Source organism: Osmerus mordax, chromosome 26 (assembly GCF_038355195.1).
Source record: "Osmerus mordax isolate fOsmMor3 chromosome 26, fOsmMor3.pri, whole genome shotgun sequence".
Taxonomy (NCBI): Eukaryota; Metazoa; Chordata; class Actinopteri; order Osmeriformes; family Osmeridae; genus Osmerus; species Osmerus mordax.
In genome coordinates this window covers 1041453-1059728 of record NC_090075.1, presented here as the reverse complement: position 1 = coordinate 1059728, position 18276 = coordinate 1041453, and the positions used below count along the sequence as shown (strand labels likewise).

Below are 18276 nucleotides of genomic sequence, written 5' to 3'. Positions count from 1 at the left end.
TTCGTCGCGCATGCACAACGGCACAGAGAATCGTTAACAGGATCATTAAGGAATTTTGCTAACGATTCCAAGGAATCGATTCACTGGGAACCGGTTTTAAACAAGAACCGGTTCTCAATACCCATCCCTACTCAGGACCGTAATAAACACAACCATAAACACAATCATTGCGTTCGTACAGAATGATATGATTGGACGGCATTCGGACCAAATGCAATGGTTGGACGGGCTATATATCTGTTGGTGTGCAAAACTTACCGACCCTGTCTTTAACTGGTCTGGGGTGTTGGTATAGGAACCACATATCTGGCGCCATCTGCTGGAAGCAAGAATCACTACTGGAGGCACAGCAGGAAGGAACCAGGTCAAATCTTGTTGGTGAGAGAGTTTTTCAACTAGCCAGGGGTGACATTTTTTCTGGGGGGTTCAGCGGAGGGGCTGTGGACCTTTAGCTAGTTGTGTTATCCTTGTCTTCGTGTGGGTGTGGGGGAAGAGGAGGTTATCGGCATGTTTTCTTGAGGGACCCGAGAGGAGTGCTTTCTCTAGGGGCTTGGGGGAACACGCCAAGAACAACAGGATGGAAAAACAGGGGGAGAGGAGAGAGGAGGGAGGGGAGAGGAGGAGAGAGGAGGAGAGAGGAGGAGGGGGGAGGAGAGAGGAGGAGGGGGGAGGAGAGAGGAGGAGAGAGAGGAGGAGGGGGGGAGGGGAGAGAGGAGGAGGGGGGGAGAGGAGAGAGGAGGGAGGGGAGAGGAGAGAGGAGGAGAGAGGAGGAGGGGGGAGGAGAGAGTAGGAGGGGGGGGAGAGAGGAGGAGGGGGGAGGGGGGAGGGGAGGGGAGAGAGGAGGAGGGGGGAGGAGAGAGTAGGAGGGGGGAGGGGAGAGCAGAGAGGAGGAGGGGGACAGGGGAGGGGAGAGGAGGAGGAGGAGGGGGGAGGGGAGAGAGGAGGAGGGGGGAGGAGAGAGGAAGAGGGGGGAGGGGACAGAGGAGGAGGGGTGAGGAGGGAGGAGAGAGGAGGGGGGAGGAGAGAGGAGACAGGAGGAGGGGGGAGAGGAGAGAGGAGGAGGGGTGAAGGAGTCCCCATTCCTGGCCTGAAACAGTGGTCCTGTTGTTTAGGGAACAGTGGGAGAAGGACACACCTAGCATGGGGAGAGGGGGATGGTGAAAGAGAGAGAGACGGTGCGAGGGAGAGAGAGAGATTATGTGAAAGAGAAAGAGAGATTGTGTGAGAGAGAGAGATTGAGAGAGGGGGAGAGAGAGAGAGAGAGAGAGAGAGAGAGAGAGAGAGAGAGAGAGAGAGAGAGAGAGAGAGAGAGAGAGAGAGAGAGAGAGAGAGAGAGAGAGAGAGGGGAGGCCCAGGCTTAGTCAATAGGGACATTAGTGGGATTCCTCTGCTGAGAGTTATAGAGGGCCAGAGAGTTCTGGCCTGGCTGAAACTAGGCCTTGTGGGGTGTGTGTGTGTCTGAGAGGTGTGTGTGTTTATGAGGGAGAGGATCCCGTGGGAAAGCAGAGAGTGTGTTTCCTGGAGGGCCCCCCTTTCCTCTCTCTCTCCTCCCTCTCTCTCCACCTCTCTCACTCTGTCTCTCCTTCTCCCTCTCTTCCCCTCTCTCTGGGCTACAGTGTGACTGACCCTGGCCTGGTGTTCCGCAGTCATGTGAGTGCTGGTTTCCTGTGCACATTCCCCACCTCTCCAGGGTGTTATTGTTGGCCCAGAGAGAGAGCTGCCAGGCTGGGAGCCTGGGCTTCAGGAGGGCCTCCTCTCTCATCCTCCCTCCCTTCCTCCACCTCTCCTCCATCCTCCTCCTCTCTCCTCCTCCCTCCCTCCACCTCTCCTCCATCCTCCTCCTCTCTCCTACTCCCTCTGTCCCTCCACCTCTCCTCCATCCTCCTCCTCTCTCCTCCTCCCTCCCTCCACATCTCCTCTCTCCTCCTCCCTCCCTCCCTCCCTCCACCTCTCCTCCATCCTCTCCTCCTGCTCAGCATCTCCTAGACGAGCTGTCCCTCAGCTTAACAACCTGTCCGTCCTTCAGGTTCATGTTCGGGACGAACAGGAGGGGTTCCCTGTGTTGTATCAGACTGTTGTATCAGACTGTGTTGTGGACTGTTCATTGACATGTCAGTTTGTCTGTTGGACGACTTTGATCACATCGAGCTCCATTCCACTCCGCTGTGAGCCTGTGTTGTGATTGGCTGCCACACAGGATGTGAGCTCATGACATGGTCTTGGTTATTTGGACGACAGTCTCATGGTCCATGACACACACATACTTACTAAAACACACACAGACATACACACACGTACTCAAACACACACAGACATACACACACGTACTCAAACACACACAGACATACACACACGTACTCAAACACACACAGACATACACACACTTACTCAAACACGCACACACTGTTGTCTCTAAGGTTTATGGGTCCTGGTGGTCTTTAGAGGCTGCTCTATAAAACACTCTGTGGCCCCATGTCAAGACAAACACAGGTCGTGTTCTCTCAGTCCTCTAGTGTTAGAAGACGTCTGTGTCTATCTGCCCCTGCTGTAGCCTTTGTTTTGCCCTTGTACGTGTGTGTGTGTCAGTGTGTGTGTGTCAGTGTGTGTGTCAGTGTGTGTGTGTCAGTGTGTGTGTGTCAGTGTGTGTGTGTGTCAGTGTGTGTGTATGTCAGTGTGTGTGTGCGTCAGTGTGTGTGTGTCAGTGTGTGTGTGTGTCAGTGTGTGTGTGTCAGTGTGTGTGTGTGTGTGTGTGTGTCAGTGTGTGTGTGTGTGTGTGTGTGTGTCAGTGTGTGTGTGTCAGTGTGTGTGTGTCAGTGTGTGTGTGTCAGTGTGTGTGTGTGTGTCAGTGTGTGTGTGCGTAGCCAGACATGAGGAATGAGGGTATAGTTTTCACAACACCAGGAAAGTAACAGCCTGTGAAACACAAGATCCCAGACAGACAGTAAGGCTGGGTCTCTAGCCTCTTCAGGTGATGTTATCACACACGCACACACATATATGTACCGACAACAACCTACGCCATCGCGGAGCTAGCTTCTTGGTGTATGTGGTTGAAGTGGTTTTATAGAGGTGGCCAGTGGTCGGCTGAGGACACTAGCGACAAACGCTAGTTTGAGGTTAAAAGGGAGGCGTGATGGAACCCTGTCGGTTGGGTTAGAGTGCTAGAAACACAAGCTCTGTGCGTGTGTGTTTGTGTGTGTGTGTGTGGTTGGTCTGCAGTGTTAGAAGACGTCCTTATCTATGTGCCCTTTCTGTACTCTTTAAGCTGCAGAGAAATGTCCCCATCCACTCTCTCCTGTCGCCAGGGACAGAGTGAGGGTGTCCCCATCCACTCTCTCCTGTCGTCGGGGACAGAGTGAGGGTGTCCCCATCCACTCTCTCCTGTCGTCGGGGACAGAGTGAGGGTGTCCCCATCCACTCTCTCCTGTCGTCGGGGACAGAGTGAGGGTGTCCCCATCCACTCTCTCCTGTCGTCGGGGACAGAGTGAGGGTGTCCCCATCCACTCTCTCCTGTCGTCGGGGACAGAGTGAGGGTGTCCCCATCCACTCTCTCCTGTCGTCGGGGACAGAGTGAGGGTGTCCCCATCCACTCTCTCCTGTCGTCGGGGACAGAGTGAGGGTGTCCCCATCCACTCTCTCCTGTCGCCGGGGACAGAGTGAGGGTGTCCCCATCCACTCTCTCCTGTCGTCAGGGACAGAGTGAGGGTGTCCCCATCCACTCTCTACTGTCGTCAGGGACAGAGTGAGGGTGTCCCCATCCACTCTCTCCTGTCGTCAGGGACAGAGTGAGGGTGTCCCCATCCACTCTCTCCTGTCGTCAGGGACAGAGTGAGGGGTAGGAACACGACATTGGTTAAATAGAGCTCAATTTTAAAATCTATCTTTGCCGAGGTTGACCGGGAAACAAGACTGATTTGATCTCTTCATGGAATTCCCCTATAGAGACTCTTCCCGGTACAGATACCGGGCCTACAGGTGGCAGTGTATCCTACCTTACAAAGTTAAATCAAACTGTATGATATATATTATAATTATAATATTAAATTGAGCTATTTTTCACATTTTCATTATCTTTCATTTAAGTAAGCTATATTTTGTTGTTAATTATTATTATGTGTTTACGAAACCATCTAGTTAGGCCTATGGTAGGCTACTCAATGGAATCTAATCTAGGCCTACTGTTAATTTATCGCTACCTAAAGAAACGTGACCAAGTTTGTTTTGAAAACAACACGGTGTTACCTTTGATAGGGGCTGGATAATTTAGACCACCTGCTAACACCAACATCTAACCTCTAATTTAACCACCAGATGTGTTTTGTGGTTTAACTGTTGGCCGTCTCTTTATGGAGAAATGTTTCGCGGTTTTAAGTCCTTTATGGACGGAGCTGATGCGGAGTTGTGTTGATTTGAACTGAACTTTAATCATCTGTGCGTTTACAAATGTACTTCCACATCGTTGAACAAAAAATAGCAGACAACACTGATGTGGCGTCTTTAAACACAACGTGGTCCACGTTAGTGTAACGGTGTGAAAACCGTAAAACTCACTCCTCAGGTATATAATAGGCCACCCGCGTAATTGAAGCGTGGCTACGTCTGTTACATGACCGTCTCATTAGTCCATTCCAGTGAAATCACCCAATTGGATTTCAGAAACAGTAATGGGAATTTTTATCAGTTTACAGTTATCATTATTAACTGTAACCGCAAGCTCCATCACACCTTTCCACAACACCAGGTTTATCCTCTATTACATCCAATTGGTATTTAATGAGGACGGCTGATACAGCCGCTCCCCTGCCGCCGGAGGAGTTCTCATGGATAGGACTGTTATTGTGAAATCATCCGGATGATTTTATCCCGTCATAAACTTGCACAACTATGGGGCAAGTTTGGGCCAAGGACAGACCAGAAACTTAACCGTGCTTTCCCATGCCCTGAACAATTAGGCTACTTGGCATATTTCAAAGTTTGTAATAACAGGCTATTCATGTTTTAAGTGGAATTTTTTGCATGCATTTTCTCATCGGAGCTTCCTTACTGATTAGTGCCCTGACCCTTTCTGTGACACCAGACCAATCACGTTTTGTGATTTCAGTCACATAACATCCATGCTAAACCTAGAGTCAAAGTTCTGTGGACTAGACATTGTCATAGCAGGGAAGAAAACGCTCTGGAGTTTAGGTGTCCCACATTACCCAATGTCCCAGATTACCAGAATTCACCCTACGTGGACAAGTCGCTGTAAACACTTAATACAGTAGCAAATTGAAGACTCCAGTCCAATTATGCTATATAGCCTGCATAACATAACATACCATTATTTACCATTATTATCATCTGGTCTCCAAGGACAGCCGGCCAATAAAAGGTGCATTTGTGTGATTAATGTACGTTAGCAGAGACGCACGAAGGGTGGTATTGAGAGGGGCAAATCCCGCCTACCGAGAGAAGCAGGTTGCGTCAAAAAGCTCCCCCTCTCCAGTTTAATTCCGCCGTACTACCCATCCCATCACAACAGCATGGACAGGTAATAACAGTGATGTTATTGTTTTATCGACGCGTTTGGAGTTACCTTAATAGATTACTCCTTTGCTTTGAACGTCATGTTACTCATTTTGGAGGCTGTAGTTAATCGGGGTGGTCAATTTTCGATCGAATATCGGCGGTCTTCAAGAAAGAGATATTCTGAACATTCTGGGAGCTTTATGGCGATGGGATAATGAGTGGTTTCAAATCTTCCGCTTCAGTATGTGGTCAATCTGCCGTGAACGGCTCGTTGTTTGTTCGCTTGTTTACAGAAATGCTGACTTGGGGCTTGCTCTGCACCTTGTTGTGCTATGTAAACCCGTTGCTTCAGGGGTGTGTTTTGGTCTGTACCGAATGATGCGCAGTGGTTCGGTAGCAGTCCGACTGCTCGGTGATAGTCGTGACGCTCGAGCTGTAAACGAAATATTCCGAAAACGGATGTAAACACACAGAAGAAAAAACGTGATAGCCTATAGAACATAACACAGTGTGCTAGGTGGGAGTGTTAGTGTGAGGTGGAGGGCCCGGGGGGGTGGGGGGGGGGTGGGGGGGTCATTCTGAGTTTCATTAACTATCCACAACAAAAACGGTCAGACCGAGATACTTCAATATAACTCGATATGAAGTGAAACAACTTTAACGTGTGTTTTGTCATTAAAACCACTGTGAGAAGCGAACTGTGTGTCCGTCTTTAGCTTGTCATATTTAATCTGGAGGGGCACAGCCCCTCTTATATAATATTAATCACACCATCAATGTTTAAGGAGCTAGGAGTCCTAGCTTTGGAGTCCACCTCACACTTTCCCTCACTCCTCTCTCCTCCTCTTCCCCTCTTTGACTCTCAACACTGTCCTCTCCTCCCTGTCTCTCCTCCCTGTCTCTCCTCTCTGTCTCTCCTCTCCTCCCCCTGTCTCTCCTCTCCTCTCGGTCTCTCCTCTCCTCCCCCTGTCTCCCCTCTCCTCTCCTCCCCCTGTCTCCCCTCCTCCCCCTGTCTCCCCTCTCCTCTCCTCCCCCTGTCTCCCCTCCCCTCTCCTCCCCCTGTCTCCCCTCTCCTCTCCTCCCCCTGTCTCCCCTCTCCTCTCCTCCCCCTGTCTCTCCTCTCCTCCCCCTGTCTCTCCTCTCCTCTTGGTCTCTCCTCTCCTCCCCCTGTCTCCCCTCTCCTCTCCTCCCCCTGTCTCCCCTCCCCTCTCCTCCCCCTGTCTCCCCTCTCCTCTCCTCCCCCTGTCTCTCCTCTCCTCCCCCTGTCTCCCCTCCCCTCTCCTCCCCCTGTCTCCCCTCTCCTCTCCTCCCCCTGTCTCCCCTCTCCTCTCCTCCCCCTGTCTCCCCTCTCCTCTCCTCCCCCTGTCTCTCCTCTCCTCCCTGTCTCTCCTCCCTGTCCCCCCCCCCAGGATGGAGGTGGTTCTGGACCAGTGGTTGTGGCCTCAGCAGTACTGGCTTCCTCCTGGTACCTCCTGGAGGGACATGGAGGTGGAGGGGGGCGGCCGCCAGCCCAGGCCCAGGGACCTGCTGTACACCCTGCCCCTAGCCCTGGCCTTCATCGTCCTGCGCCACGCCTTCGACAGGTGAGCTCAGAGGACCAGGCTGGTACAGAGATCCAGGAATGGAGGGGAAGAACAGAGTGATGCCTGTGTGTGTTTATCTAAACAAAATTCCCTAAAAACACAGTCAGCTCACTGCTTCTCTGTTTTTGTGGATTTTGAGCTGGATGGATGTCTGGTATTACCCAGACTGGCTGACTGACTAACTGACTGGCTGGCTGACTTATTGACTGGCTGAGGGGCTGACTGACTGAGGGCTGACTGGTTGTGGTTACTGTGCCACTGTCAGGGGACTGAGAACCTGCTAACACAGGCAATATGTGTGTGTGGGAGGTGTGTGTGTGTGTTTGTTATTGTGTGTGAGTGACTTTGCTGTGTGTTTTGTGGGTGTGAACACAGTATGTCTATATGTGTGTGTGTGAGTATCTGTGTTTTGTATGCGTAGCTGCTGTGTGTGTGTGTCATTGCCCTGGATCACATCCCCAAGCGGATGCAGAGGTGGTTGGGGATAGAGGCGGGGCTTAAGGAGGCGGGGCTTAAGGAGGCAGGGCTTAAGGATGCGGGGCTTCAGGAGGCGGGGCTTAAGGAGGGCAGCAGTGTGAACAGGGGGTTGTAATTCAGTGTGAGGAGTTGGACAGGTAGATAAAACAGGTAGATAGGAAGGTCATATTTTGAATGCTTTCCTTTATCAGGTTGTTTTGAGCCATGGCTTTGATGACACACGCTGTGTGTGAGTAGCAGCTATATCCTGTGTCTGTGTAATCAGAGAGCAGAATGACTCTGTGATAATCATTGGTGACCTCTTCCTCCATTCCTTCTATCCCCTCTCCTCCCTCCTCTCCTCCCCCCCTCCCATCCCCCCTCCCTACCCCCTCCTCTCCTCTCCCCTCCACCTCCCATCCCCCCTCCTCTCCTCCCCCCCCCCCCCCCCCCCCCCCCCCCCCCCCCCCCGCCTCCTCTCCTTCCCCTTCCAGGGTGATAGCTATGCCCCTGAGCAGGCTGATGGGTGTGAAGGATCGCGTGAGGCTTCGACCCCCCCTGGTCCCCAGACTCGAGGCCGTCTACCACCAGAACAAGCAGCTACCCCCCCAGGTCAGTAACTACCCCCCCCCCCCCCCCAGGTCCGTAACGAGGAGCATGACAGGAGAAGAGGAGAAGAGGTCAGACAAGAGACTGCTTTCTGGCTTTTGTTTCCAGGTCTCTGGGTGTTTTCCTGGTTTACCAGAGTTCAGGGAGAGAGCGAGAGAGGGTGCTTAGCTGTCGAAGGTGACACTGGCTCACATGAACTCTGACAGGAATAACAACAGATTTATGACTCACTGCTGTGGCTACCGTGGTTGTTAATTAGCCAGGTCTTTCTCCTGGCATTATTCAGAGCTGCTTCCCTTTCCATACCTGTAGACAGGTAGGTAGGTAGAGACAGACGGGTGCAGACAGACAGGTACAGACAGACAGGTGGAGACCGATAGGTAGAGACAGACAGCCATGTGCAGACAGACAGGTGCAGTAAGTGATAAGATCTGGCAGTGCTGTGCTGGTGTTGATCAGGTGAGCGTGTGTGAACCTGCAGGCTCCTGGGTACTCAGCTCCCTCCTGAGAAGCCCTATGGAAATGTAAACATGTCCGCCACACCCACCTCTGCTCTCCACCACCGGGAAACCAGCCCCAGACACCAGAGTTACATGTGGGTGTGTGTCAGGTGTGTGTGTGTGGTGTTCTGTAGGCGTGTGTGTGTGATCTGTCACTGGCTGATTTGCAAACCTCATTTCCATGAGGCCTCAGAAAGTTTCCGGAACCCTCTGACCATCCCCAGTCACTTATCACAGTGTGTGGTGTGTGTTGACATGTGTGTGTGGTGTGTGTTGACGTGTGTGTGTGGTGTGTGTTGACGTGTGTGTGGTGTGTGTGTTGACGTGTGTGTGTTGACGTGTGTGTGTGGTGTGTGTTGACATGTGTGTGTGGTGTTTTGACGTGTGTGTGTGGTGTGTGTTGACGTGTGTGTGTGGTGTGTGTTGACGTGTGTGTGTTGACGTGTGTGTGTGGCGTGTGTTGACATGTGTGTGTGTGTGCAGGAGGAGATGCAGGTCTTGGGGAAGCAGAGTGGCCTGTCCCAGAGGCAGCTGGAGACCTGGTTCAGACGTCGACGCGGGCAGGATCGACCCAGCAGCACCAGGAAGTTCTGCGAAGCTTCGTGAGTTTCCCCCTGTCCTCCAACAAGCAACACTACAAAAACTAGCACACAACACTGGAATCTCCTTTAAGGCTTTTCACAAACCATAACTCAACACAGAATGTGTGTGATAACTATATATTGGAGTCAGATGGCTGAGCGGTGAGGGAATCGGGCTAGTAATCTGAAGGTTGCCAGTTCAATTCCCAGTCATGCCAACTGACGTTGTGCCCTTGGGCAAGGCACTTCACCCTACTTGCCTCGGGGGAATGTCCCTGTACTTACTGTAAGTCGCTCTGGATAAGAGCGCCTGCTAAATGACTAAATGTAAATGTATATTCATGTTTCGAGTGCTAAACCATCTCTGGGTTGTTGGTATTAAAACAACGTTGACACGACCCAGTGTTGTGGAGTGTGTTCTCGAGGTTTGACCCAGTGTTGTGGAGTGTGTTCTCGAGGTTTGACCCAGTGTTGTGGAGTGTGTTCTCGAGGTTTGACCCAGTGTTGTGGAGTGTGTTCTCGAGGTTTGACCCAGTGTTGTGGAGTGTGTTCTCGAGGTTTGACCCAGTGTTGTGGAGTGTGTTCTCGAGGTTTGACCCAGTGTTGTGGAGTGTGTTCTCGAGGTTTGACTCAGTTGTGTGTGTGTGTTTGTCAGGTGGAGGTTTGCATTCTACCTGACTGCGTTCGGGGCAGGTCTAGTCTCCCTGGTCCAGGTGAGTGTGGTCCTGTAGGATCTTGGGAAACTCCTGGTCTCGTTTCGTTTCCGTAACTGTTCTATAGACCCAGTTAGACCCTCTATAGACCTGATAACTGTGTTCTATAGACCCAGTTAGACCCTCTATAGACCTGATAACTGTGTTCTATAGACCCAGTTAGACCCTCTATAGACCTGTTAACTGTGTTCTATAGACCCAGTTAGACCCTCTATAGACCTGATAACTGTGTTCTATAGACCCAGTTAGACCCTCTATAGACCTGATAACTGTGTTCTATAGACCCAGTTAGACCCTCTATAGACCTGATAACTGTGTTCTATAGACCCAGTTAGACCCTCTATAGACCTGATAACTGTGTTCTATAGACCCAGTTAGACCCTCTATAGACCTGATAACTGTGTTCTATAGACCCAGTTAGACCCTCTATAGACCTGATAACTGTGTTCTATAGACCCAGTTAGACCCTCTATAGACCTGATAACTGTGTTCTATAGACCCAGTTAGACCCTCTATAGACCTGATAACTGTATTCTATAGACCCAGTTAGATCCTCTATAGACCTGATAACTGTGTTCTATAGACCCAGTTAGACCCTCTATAGACCTGATAACTGTGTTCTATAGACCCAGTTAGACCCTCTATAGACCTGATAACTGTGTTCTATAGACCCTGTATCTGTTTATCTGTGTAACTGAGTAACAGTGTTTTCTCTCCCTGATAGACCCCCTGGTTCTGGGACCATCGTCAGTGCTGGCAGGACTACCCCAAACAGGTGAGCAGCCCTCCCCCCACACCCTGACCACACCCTGACCACACACATCCATCTCTCCCTCTCTCTCCCCCCTCACGCTGTAAGACCCTGAGGTGTTTTGCTGTAACAGGGTTGTGGTTGTTGTGTACAGCCTGTGTCCGAGGCCCATTACTGGTATTACATCATGGAGCTGGGATTCTATTGGTCGTTGCTGCTGTGTGTCTCCGTGGATGTGAAAAGGAAGGTGAGGGTCACACACACAAACACACCCATACACACACTATGTGTCTCACTTTAGAAAGTTGGATAGTCACAGTGATCTTTAATGCTGTTTTTGGTTGGACAAACTTTTTCCTTCAAATATAAATTTCCTGAAACCTGACCTATTGTAACAGATCTCTTCCTGGTGCTAAAACAAACAGCCAATCTGTGTACAGTGTCACATCTCACTGATCTGCAGGTGGTACAGGACACACATCCTTCATTCAAGTTGTACAGATACTCTCGTTTGAAAAGACTCTGGTAAAAGTTGAAGTACTGACTACACTTTTTCACTCAAGTAAACAAGTGTGGGCTCTGACATATACTTAAGTAAAAAGTAGCCATTACTACTACCTGTTGGGCCTCACATCATATAAATACATTCATACAAAATAGCGAAAGTAAAAAAATGTATAGCGAAGTACCATATTGATACCAGAAAAATCTACCTAAGCACAGTAACAAAGTATGGTTGCTTCCCATCTCTGCTGATCTGCCCCACAGGAACAGGAAGTAGCTCCCAGCACTTCCTGCTAACCTGTGTGTTGTGTGTGTCCAGGACTTTAAGGAGCAGATCATCCATCATGTGGCGACCATCTTCCTCATCAGCTTCTCTTACTGCGCCAACTACGTACGTGTGGGCACACTGGTGATGCTGGTGCATGACTCCTCCGACTTCCTGTTAGAGGTACGACACACCTAGCCCTACTTCCTGTTAGAGGTACGACACACCTGGCCCTACTTCCTGTTAGAGGTACGACACACCTAGCCCTACTTCCTGTTAGAGGTACGACACACCTGGCCCTACTTCCTTTTAGAGGTACACGCACCTAGCCCTACTTCGGGGAAGAGTTAACACAGAGGCCTGGAATTGAATCCAGCTGAGGCCATTTCCTGCATGTCTTCCCCGCTCTCTCTCTCCCTCTCCCTACTTTCCTGTCACCCTCCAACTGTCCTATTAACGATTAAAGAAGAAAGTCCAGATAAAGGCCCCAAGGGCTGTGAACTGTATCTGAATACGAACATCATCAACTTCCATCCAGCCATCACAAACCTCGGGGAACTCAAAATAGTCACAATGAAACCAACACATTCAGCTGTAAATAGCTAGGGTACAGTATAAGTATAATAAGGCTGAAACATACAAATCTTCCTGTGGTGTAAATAGTCACCCTCCAGAGACAGGAAAGATCATTGTCCTACTTTTCACCATGTTTAGTAAAAAATGGCGCCACAGTTTGCTGGTCCCGTCTCCCAGGAGTGGTTCCGTCATGTGAAGGTGGTGATTTCTGTGTGAGCTGTTCTACACAGCCTGGCTGTTTTATAACCTTAGACTGCTGTATCCTCAGAGGAAAACACACACAGACTCCCTTCACCATAGACGCATAGCAGAGTGGGTTTATACAGAACCATTGTGAATCACAATATTTAGTAATGTCGCTTTGGATGAAAGTGCTAAATGAACACAATACTTATTATTCCTATTTTACAACTTTAATTAATAGTTGAAACATATATCACATCCTCATAATCCCCCTCGTAAGTTTAAAACAGCGAGACAGCAGAGGTCTAGGTGGTTGCAGGATGATATATCCATCAAGGCTGTCCCTTCAGACAAACAACTCAGCTGGAGATGACCCTTAACTTGTACACCCCCTACTCTGTATGAACCCTGACACACGCACACACACGCACACACACACGCAAGTAGTGTTCTAATGGAGACTGCTCTCTTCCACAGTCTGCCAAGATGTTCAACTATGCGGGCTGGAGGAAGACATGTGACGTGCTGTTCGTGGTGTTCGCTCTGGTGTTCCTGGTCACCCGGCTGCTGGTGTTTCCTACCAGGTAGGGAGAGACGAGGTCTGGGTCTGCTGGTGTTTCCTGCCAGGTAGGGAGAGACGAGGTCTGGGTCTGGTGGTGTTTCCTGCCAGGTAGGGAGAGACGAGGTCTGGGTCTGCTGGTGTTTCCTGCCAGGTAGGGAGAGACGAGGTCTGGGTCTGCTGGTGTTTCCTGCCAGGTAGGGAGAGACGAGGTCTGGGTCTGCTGGTGTTTCCTGCCAGGTAGGGAGAGACGAGGTCTGGGTCTGCTGGTGTTTCCTGCCAGGTAGGGAGAGACGAGGTCTGGGTCTGGTGGTGTTTCCTGCCAGGTAGGGAGAGACGAGGTCTGGGTCTGCTGGTGTTTCCTGCCAGGTGGGGAGAGACGAGGTCTGGGTCTGGTGGTGTTTCCTGCCAGGTAGGGAGAGACGAGGTCTGAGTCTGGTGGTGTTTCCTGCCAGGTAGGGAGAGACGAGGTCTGGGTCTGGTGGTGTTTCCTGCCAGGTAGGGAGAGACGAGGTCTGAGTCTGGTGGTGTTTCCTGCCAGGTAGGGAGAGACGAGGTCTGGGTCTGTTTCAGGACACTTGTGTTGTTCATGTCCCGGTCGAGGACACTGAATAGCCGCCATATGCCGTGTATCGGTTTATTAGTAATTGCTTTGTATCTTTTTCTCACTCCCTTTCTCTCTTTGCCTCCTTCTCTTTCCTCCTCCCTCTCTCCCCCCCCTCTCACTCCCCCTCCTCCCCCTCCTCCCCCCTTTCTCTCCCCATCAGGATCGTCCACACCACCCTGGTGGTGTCTATGGAGTTCTTTCAGCCCTTCTTCGGGTACTACTTCTTCAACGCTCTGCTCTTGGTGCTGCAGGGTCTGCATCTGTTCTGGGCCGCGCTCATCCTGCGCATGGTCCACAAGTTCCTCTTCCTGGGCAAGGTAGGACACACACCCCCACCCCCAGATACAAGCTACCAAGCTCAGACCGTTCCTGGACTCTGGCTGCTGAAACTCTGTTAGTCACGCACTTCTGATCCTCGATCTACCGCTGTAGTTTGGAGATTTCCACATGGATTTACATTTATTCATTTAGCAGATGCTTTTATCCAAAGCGACTTCCAAGAGAGAGTTTTACAAAAGTGCATAGGTCAATGATCATAAACAACGAGATAGCCCCAGAGATTTGGGTGAAAGTGTCAGCTGAGTGGACGAGATGTGAAATGTAATGTACGTTCAGAAGGTGGAGAGGATTTCGACTGAATACTGGTCTTGTTCTGTAGGTGGAGAAAGATGAACGCAGCGACGAGGAGAGCGAGGCTGAGGAGGAGGAAGAGGAGGAGGAGGAGGAAGAGGAGAACTGGGAGCAGAAGAAGGGAACCCTTAATTCCAAGCTGGTTTCGCTGGCTAACAACTGCGTGTTGAACAACCTGACCAACCAGAGGAATATAAACAGCAGACTTCCCAAAGCCAGATAGTACCCTCTCTCTACGTCTCTCCCCTCCCTCTCCCTCCATATATATGTATATGGAAATATATGATTCCTGAGCATGGATCATAGATCTAGTAAATGGTCTATTATAGGATTTCACAACCCTTCACTTGCTATGGAAATACGGTGGTCTGGTATATTGAATTTTCTTTATTTTTACTTTTAGATCAAATACTAAGTTTTATTTTATTTTCAATGTGTGACGAAGAAGCTGATTGAATTGTGTGTAAACTATAAGCAAGGACAGACTTTGCGCAAACATTTTTTACCCTTATGGAAAATAGGAAGAGTTGACTGCAGATGTATAGAAGCTTAGTTATGTGACAGATGTTAGGAATTCCACAAGATACTAACAGAGATTTACACCAAATCACCAGAATGGATGATTTTTAGGAATGGGTTTGGCGCCCCCTAGTGGAGACAGAGAACATCATCTGCATGTTGCAGTGAGTATAGTTCACCTGTTCCCCCTTTGACTGTATGAAGACATGGGATGGCAAGGTCATGGCATCACAAAATAAACAAATAAATAACGAAAAAACTAGCGAGAATATCCCGGTGACGAGAGAGAGGGGCTTGTTCTCCACAGGGGTTTTAAACTCAAGCTGACTGATTTTGCTTTGTGCCTTGCCTGCTATTTTTACACGTTCCCGCCCCTCTCACCCCCCAGCTCTCCCTGTAGCTGGCTGTGCTAGTTAGTGCTAGATAGCTGCTAGGTAGAGCTGGGTAGTGCTAGATAGCTGCTAGGTAGAGCTGGGTAGTGCTAGATAGCTGCTAGGTAGAGCTGGGTAGTGCTAGATAGCTGCTAGGTAGAGCTGGGTAGTGCTAGATAGCTGCTAGGTAGAGCTGGGTAGCTTGTAGGTAGAGTTTTCCACACACCTGTTCAGGTAGACAACAGACATCTGGGTCACAGTGATTACTGACAACAACGACCAGCAAGAATGTTTAGAATGTTCCACTGCCCAAATCTACACATGTCAAATTAGACTTGGGATACGATTCTGTTGAGATAACTCACGAAAAAAAGTAATGTGCTTCGCGAGCAAAAATTTACTGTTACACGTTGTAAATTGACTGGAGTTTTAGAGAGCCGGAAACGTCGGTTTAAGGACCTGTGTTCCTCTTTACCCTATTTGTGGGGCGATCTAGAATAGAACCGTAACCCTATCCCATAATACAAAGATGTGAGACTGAATGACTATGTTGTTGCTAGGCTTCACTGGTGTGCTTTCCTAGTTTTGTCTTAGTTTGGAGACACGCCAAGTGTCTGTGTCACTGTACTCGATGTAGTGTTGCACGGCGTCCCGATTCAAAACGCACCCAAAGGGCTGATCCACTGAACAACTCACACAGATAGTTGTAATGGGATGTTTGTTTTAATCGAATCAAATACATAATATCTAAACTGGAGACGCCATGGTTGTTGTGGCAGTAACATATGACTAGTCTTACATGCTTTGTTATGTTTTTGTTGAATCCACATTCCTATAGGTTTGTTCACTCGATGGTCAGTTAAACTCTATCAATAAATTACTTTTATTGACCGACTGAATTCATGCCTGTTTCATAGTCATTGCATATACACTTCCTGAACAAAAGCATTAAATAAAGATCTTTGACACTATAATACAGTGTGTAGAGGTCATGCAAACCCAGGAACACACAAGAGTTACACAACATGCCTGCATTCCTCACACAGGAAGTGTTGAGTGGAATCAGGAAGTGGAAAGGAGGTGTGTTTCCTGTCACGTGACCATGCGTACCGTGACAGCCCCGCGGACGGGTACAGGGCAGGGCAGGGTGTCGTCTACCTGGACGCAGACGTCAATGTAAGGGTCCAAGAGCAGCATTTTGGGCAAGGCTGTGTTGATCCTGCGCTCCCCCAGCAGGTACACCTGCCCGCTCAGAGTGGCGCAGCCGCCAAAGAACTTCCTGTCCAGACACTCCTCCTCCAGCAGGGTCCACTCGTCCGTCTCCACGTCCAGACGCAGCGCCTGGCCTCCGAACAGGTAGAGGGCGCCGTTGAGCTCCGTTGCCAGAAGATCATACCTGGGTGAGGAGGAGAAATGAGAGTTAGCTTATAGCCTTGCAGTCACCTGATGAATCAGTCACTCAACGGGCAAACTAGGTTGTGTGGCTGATGTTTTTATTCTGATTCAATATTAAGAAACGTTCGTTTATGTAGCCATTGTAAAAAAACATGTCAGCATATCGTCACAACAGACGTCACAACTGTGACTCCTCCCCTCAGCCCACCTCGGGAAGGGACAGTAGGACAGCACATCCCATTGGTCCTCCTCCGGCCTATAGCGCTGCACTCCGCTGTACGCCTCCCCGTTCTCGTCCAATCCGCACGCCACGTAGACACATCCGCCCAGCGCGGCGCAGCCGGCCCTCTCCACCGCCCGCACCATGGGGCTCCTCCCCTCCCAGGCCTCGGCCCCCAGCACCAGCCTCTCCACGTCGGCCACGGGGCCCTGGTCCATGCTGCCACCCAGGACGAACAGCTCCTGTCCCAGCCCCGCGGAGCAGTGCGAGTGCCTGGATCTGCCCAGGGCCGGCCCGTCCTCCCAGAGCTCGCTCCCAGTTCGGTACAGCTTCACCCAGTCCACACTGTACCACACCACCTCGTCACGGAAGTTCCCCCCCGTCACCACCACACTGTCCCCTGGGGGGGGGGACATCAGGGACACTAAACACACTTGCATCAACATAAATACAACCGAAGAGTCCCTTACACCCGTGCTTTCCCCACACCGCTACCACACTGTACTCATACTGAGGGGTGATTCTGCCAGTTCACCTCTGCTACATATACCTGCGGCGGCGACAGAATACTGGATGAGGTTCCTCCTCTGCAGAGGGGCGCAGCTCTGCCAGCGGCCGCTGCGAGGGTGGAAGCGGTAGAGGAGCTGGCGGTCCTGATCGTGAGGTCCTCCCAGGACGAAGAGGTTCTCCCGGGAGCGTGTCCGAGGCAGCGAGCGCCCGGCTGCCCAGCATGCTGGGAAATTCTCGTTCAGTTTACACAGGAGCTTGGCTCGGGGGTCCGACCCTTTGAGCCGGGTCAGCAGGTCCGTGAGGTAGGGCAGGGTCAAGCTCTCAGGCCGCACCAGCCCAACCAGGTCCAGGAAGTCGTCCTCCCGGCTAGGGTCGAAGGTCGCCCAGCGCAGGATCACCTCCAGGGCCAGGTCCTCCCGGGGGAGGTTGAGGTCGTCGCTGGCGAGGAGGTCGGCCACGCTGTCCTTGGACAGGAGGAGGAAGTCGTCGTCGTTGGCGAGGGCGGGCAGGTGGTTGAGGGCGACCTCCCGGGCTGCCCTGTACAGCTCCAGGCAGCACATCTGCCAGGCAAAGCCCATCATGCCCAGGCAGTTGCTGAGGTGCAGCTCTCTCTCCAGGAACTTGCAGCAGAGCAGCCTGGCTCGCTCCAGCTGCAGGAAGTCTGCAGTCTCCAGCAGCTTCAGGACGTTGTCTCGGGTCAGAGGGAGTCGGGACGTCTGCAAGTGCTCCATCAGAACCCGGAACTGGGTCACGCCCACGCCTTTGATCTCTACGTGACGCTTCCCGCTCTCCCTGCCGCCTCCGTAGAAGAGGGCCCGGAAGTACGGGCTGTGGCGGGCCAGCCGCTCGCGGTTCACGAAGAATGACTCCGCCTCCACCTGCAGAACTGCGTCTGGAACTGCATCTTCCTCCGGCTCCTCTTCCGACGACGAGTCGTCCTCCTGCTTCAGTGGGGATTCCGGTAAACAACCGTAAGCTCCCGGCACTGTGCTCCTACAGGCCATGTAACCATAACACACACCGCGCACAACTCCCCTCACGTCTTTTCTGCTTTCAGTCGGAGGTATTAATAGTTACCTCAATCCAGACTGGCAGTTGGCGACCGCAAACATTAAAAGGAGGTCAGTTTGGAAAGCAGCTAAATATAACTGAGGCGCTCTCGAGACAGGCGGAAAAATAGGGAATAGCCTAGGGTCCTGGGCTACACACAATTAGGCTGCGATCAGTATAGGC

At 51.1% G+C, this 18276-nt stretch overlaps 2 protein-coding genes across 3 annotated transcripts; one reads left to right on the top strand and one right to left on the bottom strand.

Moving 5' to 3' along the window:
- Positions 1–5416: 5416 nt before the first annotated feature.
- On the top strand, positions 5417–15809 carry cers4a (ceramide synthase 4a). 2 transcript variants are annotated; one of them, XM_067229758.1, is made up of 11 exons: positions 5417–5533; positions 6921–7094; positions 8045–8162; positions 9143–9261; positions 9896–9953; positions 10678–10728; positions 10859–10951; positions 11528–11656; positions 12710–12816; positions 13559–13715; positions 14057–15809. In XM_067229758.1, the coding sequence occupies exons 1-11, from the start codon at positions 5526–5528 to the stop codon at positions 14249–14251; spliced, it is 1209 nt and encodes a 402-aa protein (XP_067085859.1). In that variant the 5' UTR covers positions 5417–5525; the 3' UTR covers positions 14252–15809. The 2 variants fall into 2 exon arrangements, with proteins under 2 accessions (XP_067085859.1, XP_067085860.1); XM_067229759.1 differs by lacking the exon at positions 10859–10951.
- On the bottom strand, positions 15620–18094 carry LOC136936029 (kelch-like protein 24). The gene is made up of 3 exons (XM_067229757.1): positions 17084–18094; positions 16522–16933; positions 15620–16314 (listed from the first exon to the last, which is right to left on the bottom strand). Exons 1-3 carry the CDS (start codon positions 18045–18047, stop codon positions 16011–16013), a joined length of 1680 nt encoding a protein of 559 aa, XP_067085858.1. The 5' UTR covers positions 18048–18094; the 3' UTR covers positions 15620–16010.
- Positions 18095–18276: the final 182 nt, after the last annotated feature.

Bases quoted from the DNA above. Each gene is read 5' to 3' on its own strand.
- cers4a (XM_067229758.1), top strand. The intron at 10,952-11,527 runs GTGAGGGTCACA...GTGTGTGTCCAG, and splicing joins CCGTGGATGTGAAAAGGAAG to GACTTTAAGGAGCAGATCAT. The intron at 13,716-14,056 runs GTAGGACACACA...CTTGTTCTGTAG, and splicing joins AGTTCCTCTTCCTGGGCAAG to GTGGAGAAAGATGAACGCAG.
- LOC136936029 (XM_067229757.1), bottom strand. From the start codon at position 18,047: ATGGCCTGTAGGAGCACAGTGCCGGGAGCTTACGGTTGTTTACCGGAA. The intron at 16,934-17,083 runs GTATATGTAGCA...CCCCCCCCCCAG, and splicing joins GTATTCTGTCGCCGCCGCAG to GGGACAGTGTGGTGGTGACG. The intron at 16,315-16,521 runs GTGGGCTGAGGG...CTCCTCACCCAG, and splicing joins TCCTACTGTCCCTTCCCGAG to GTATGATCTTCTGGCAACGG.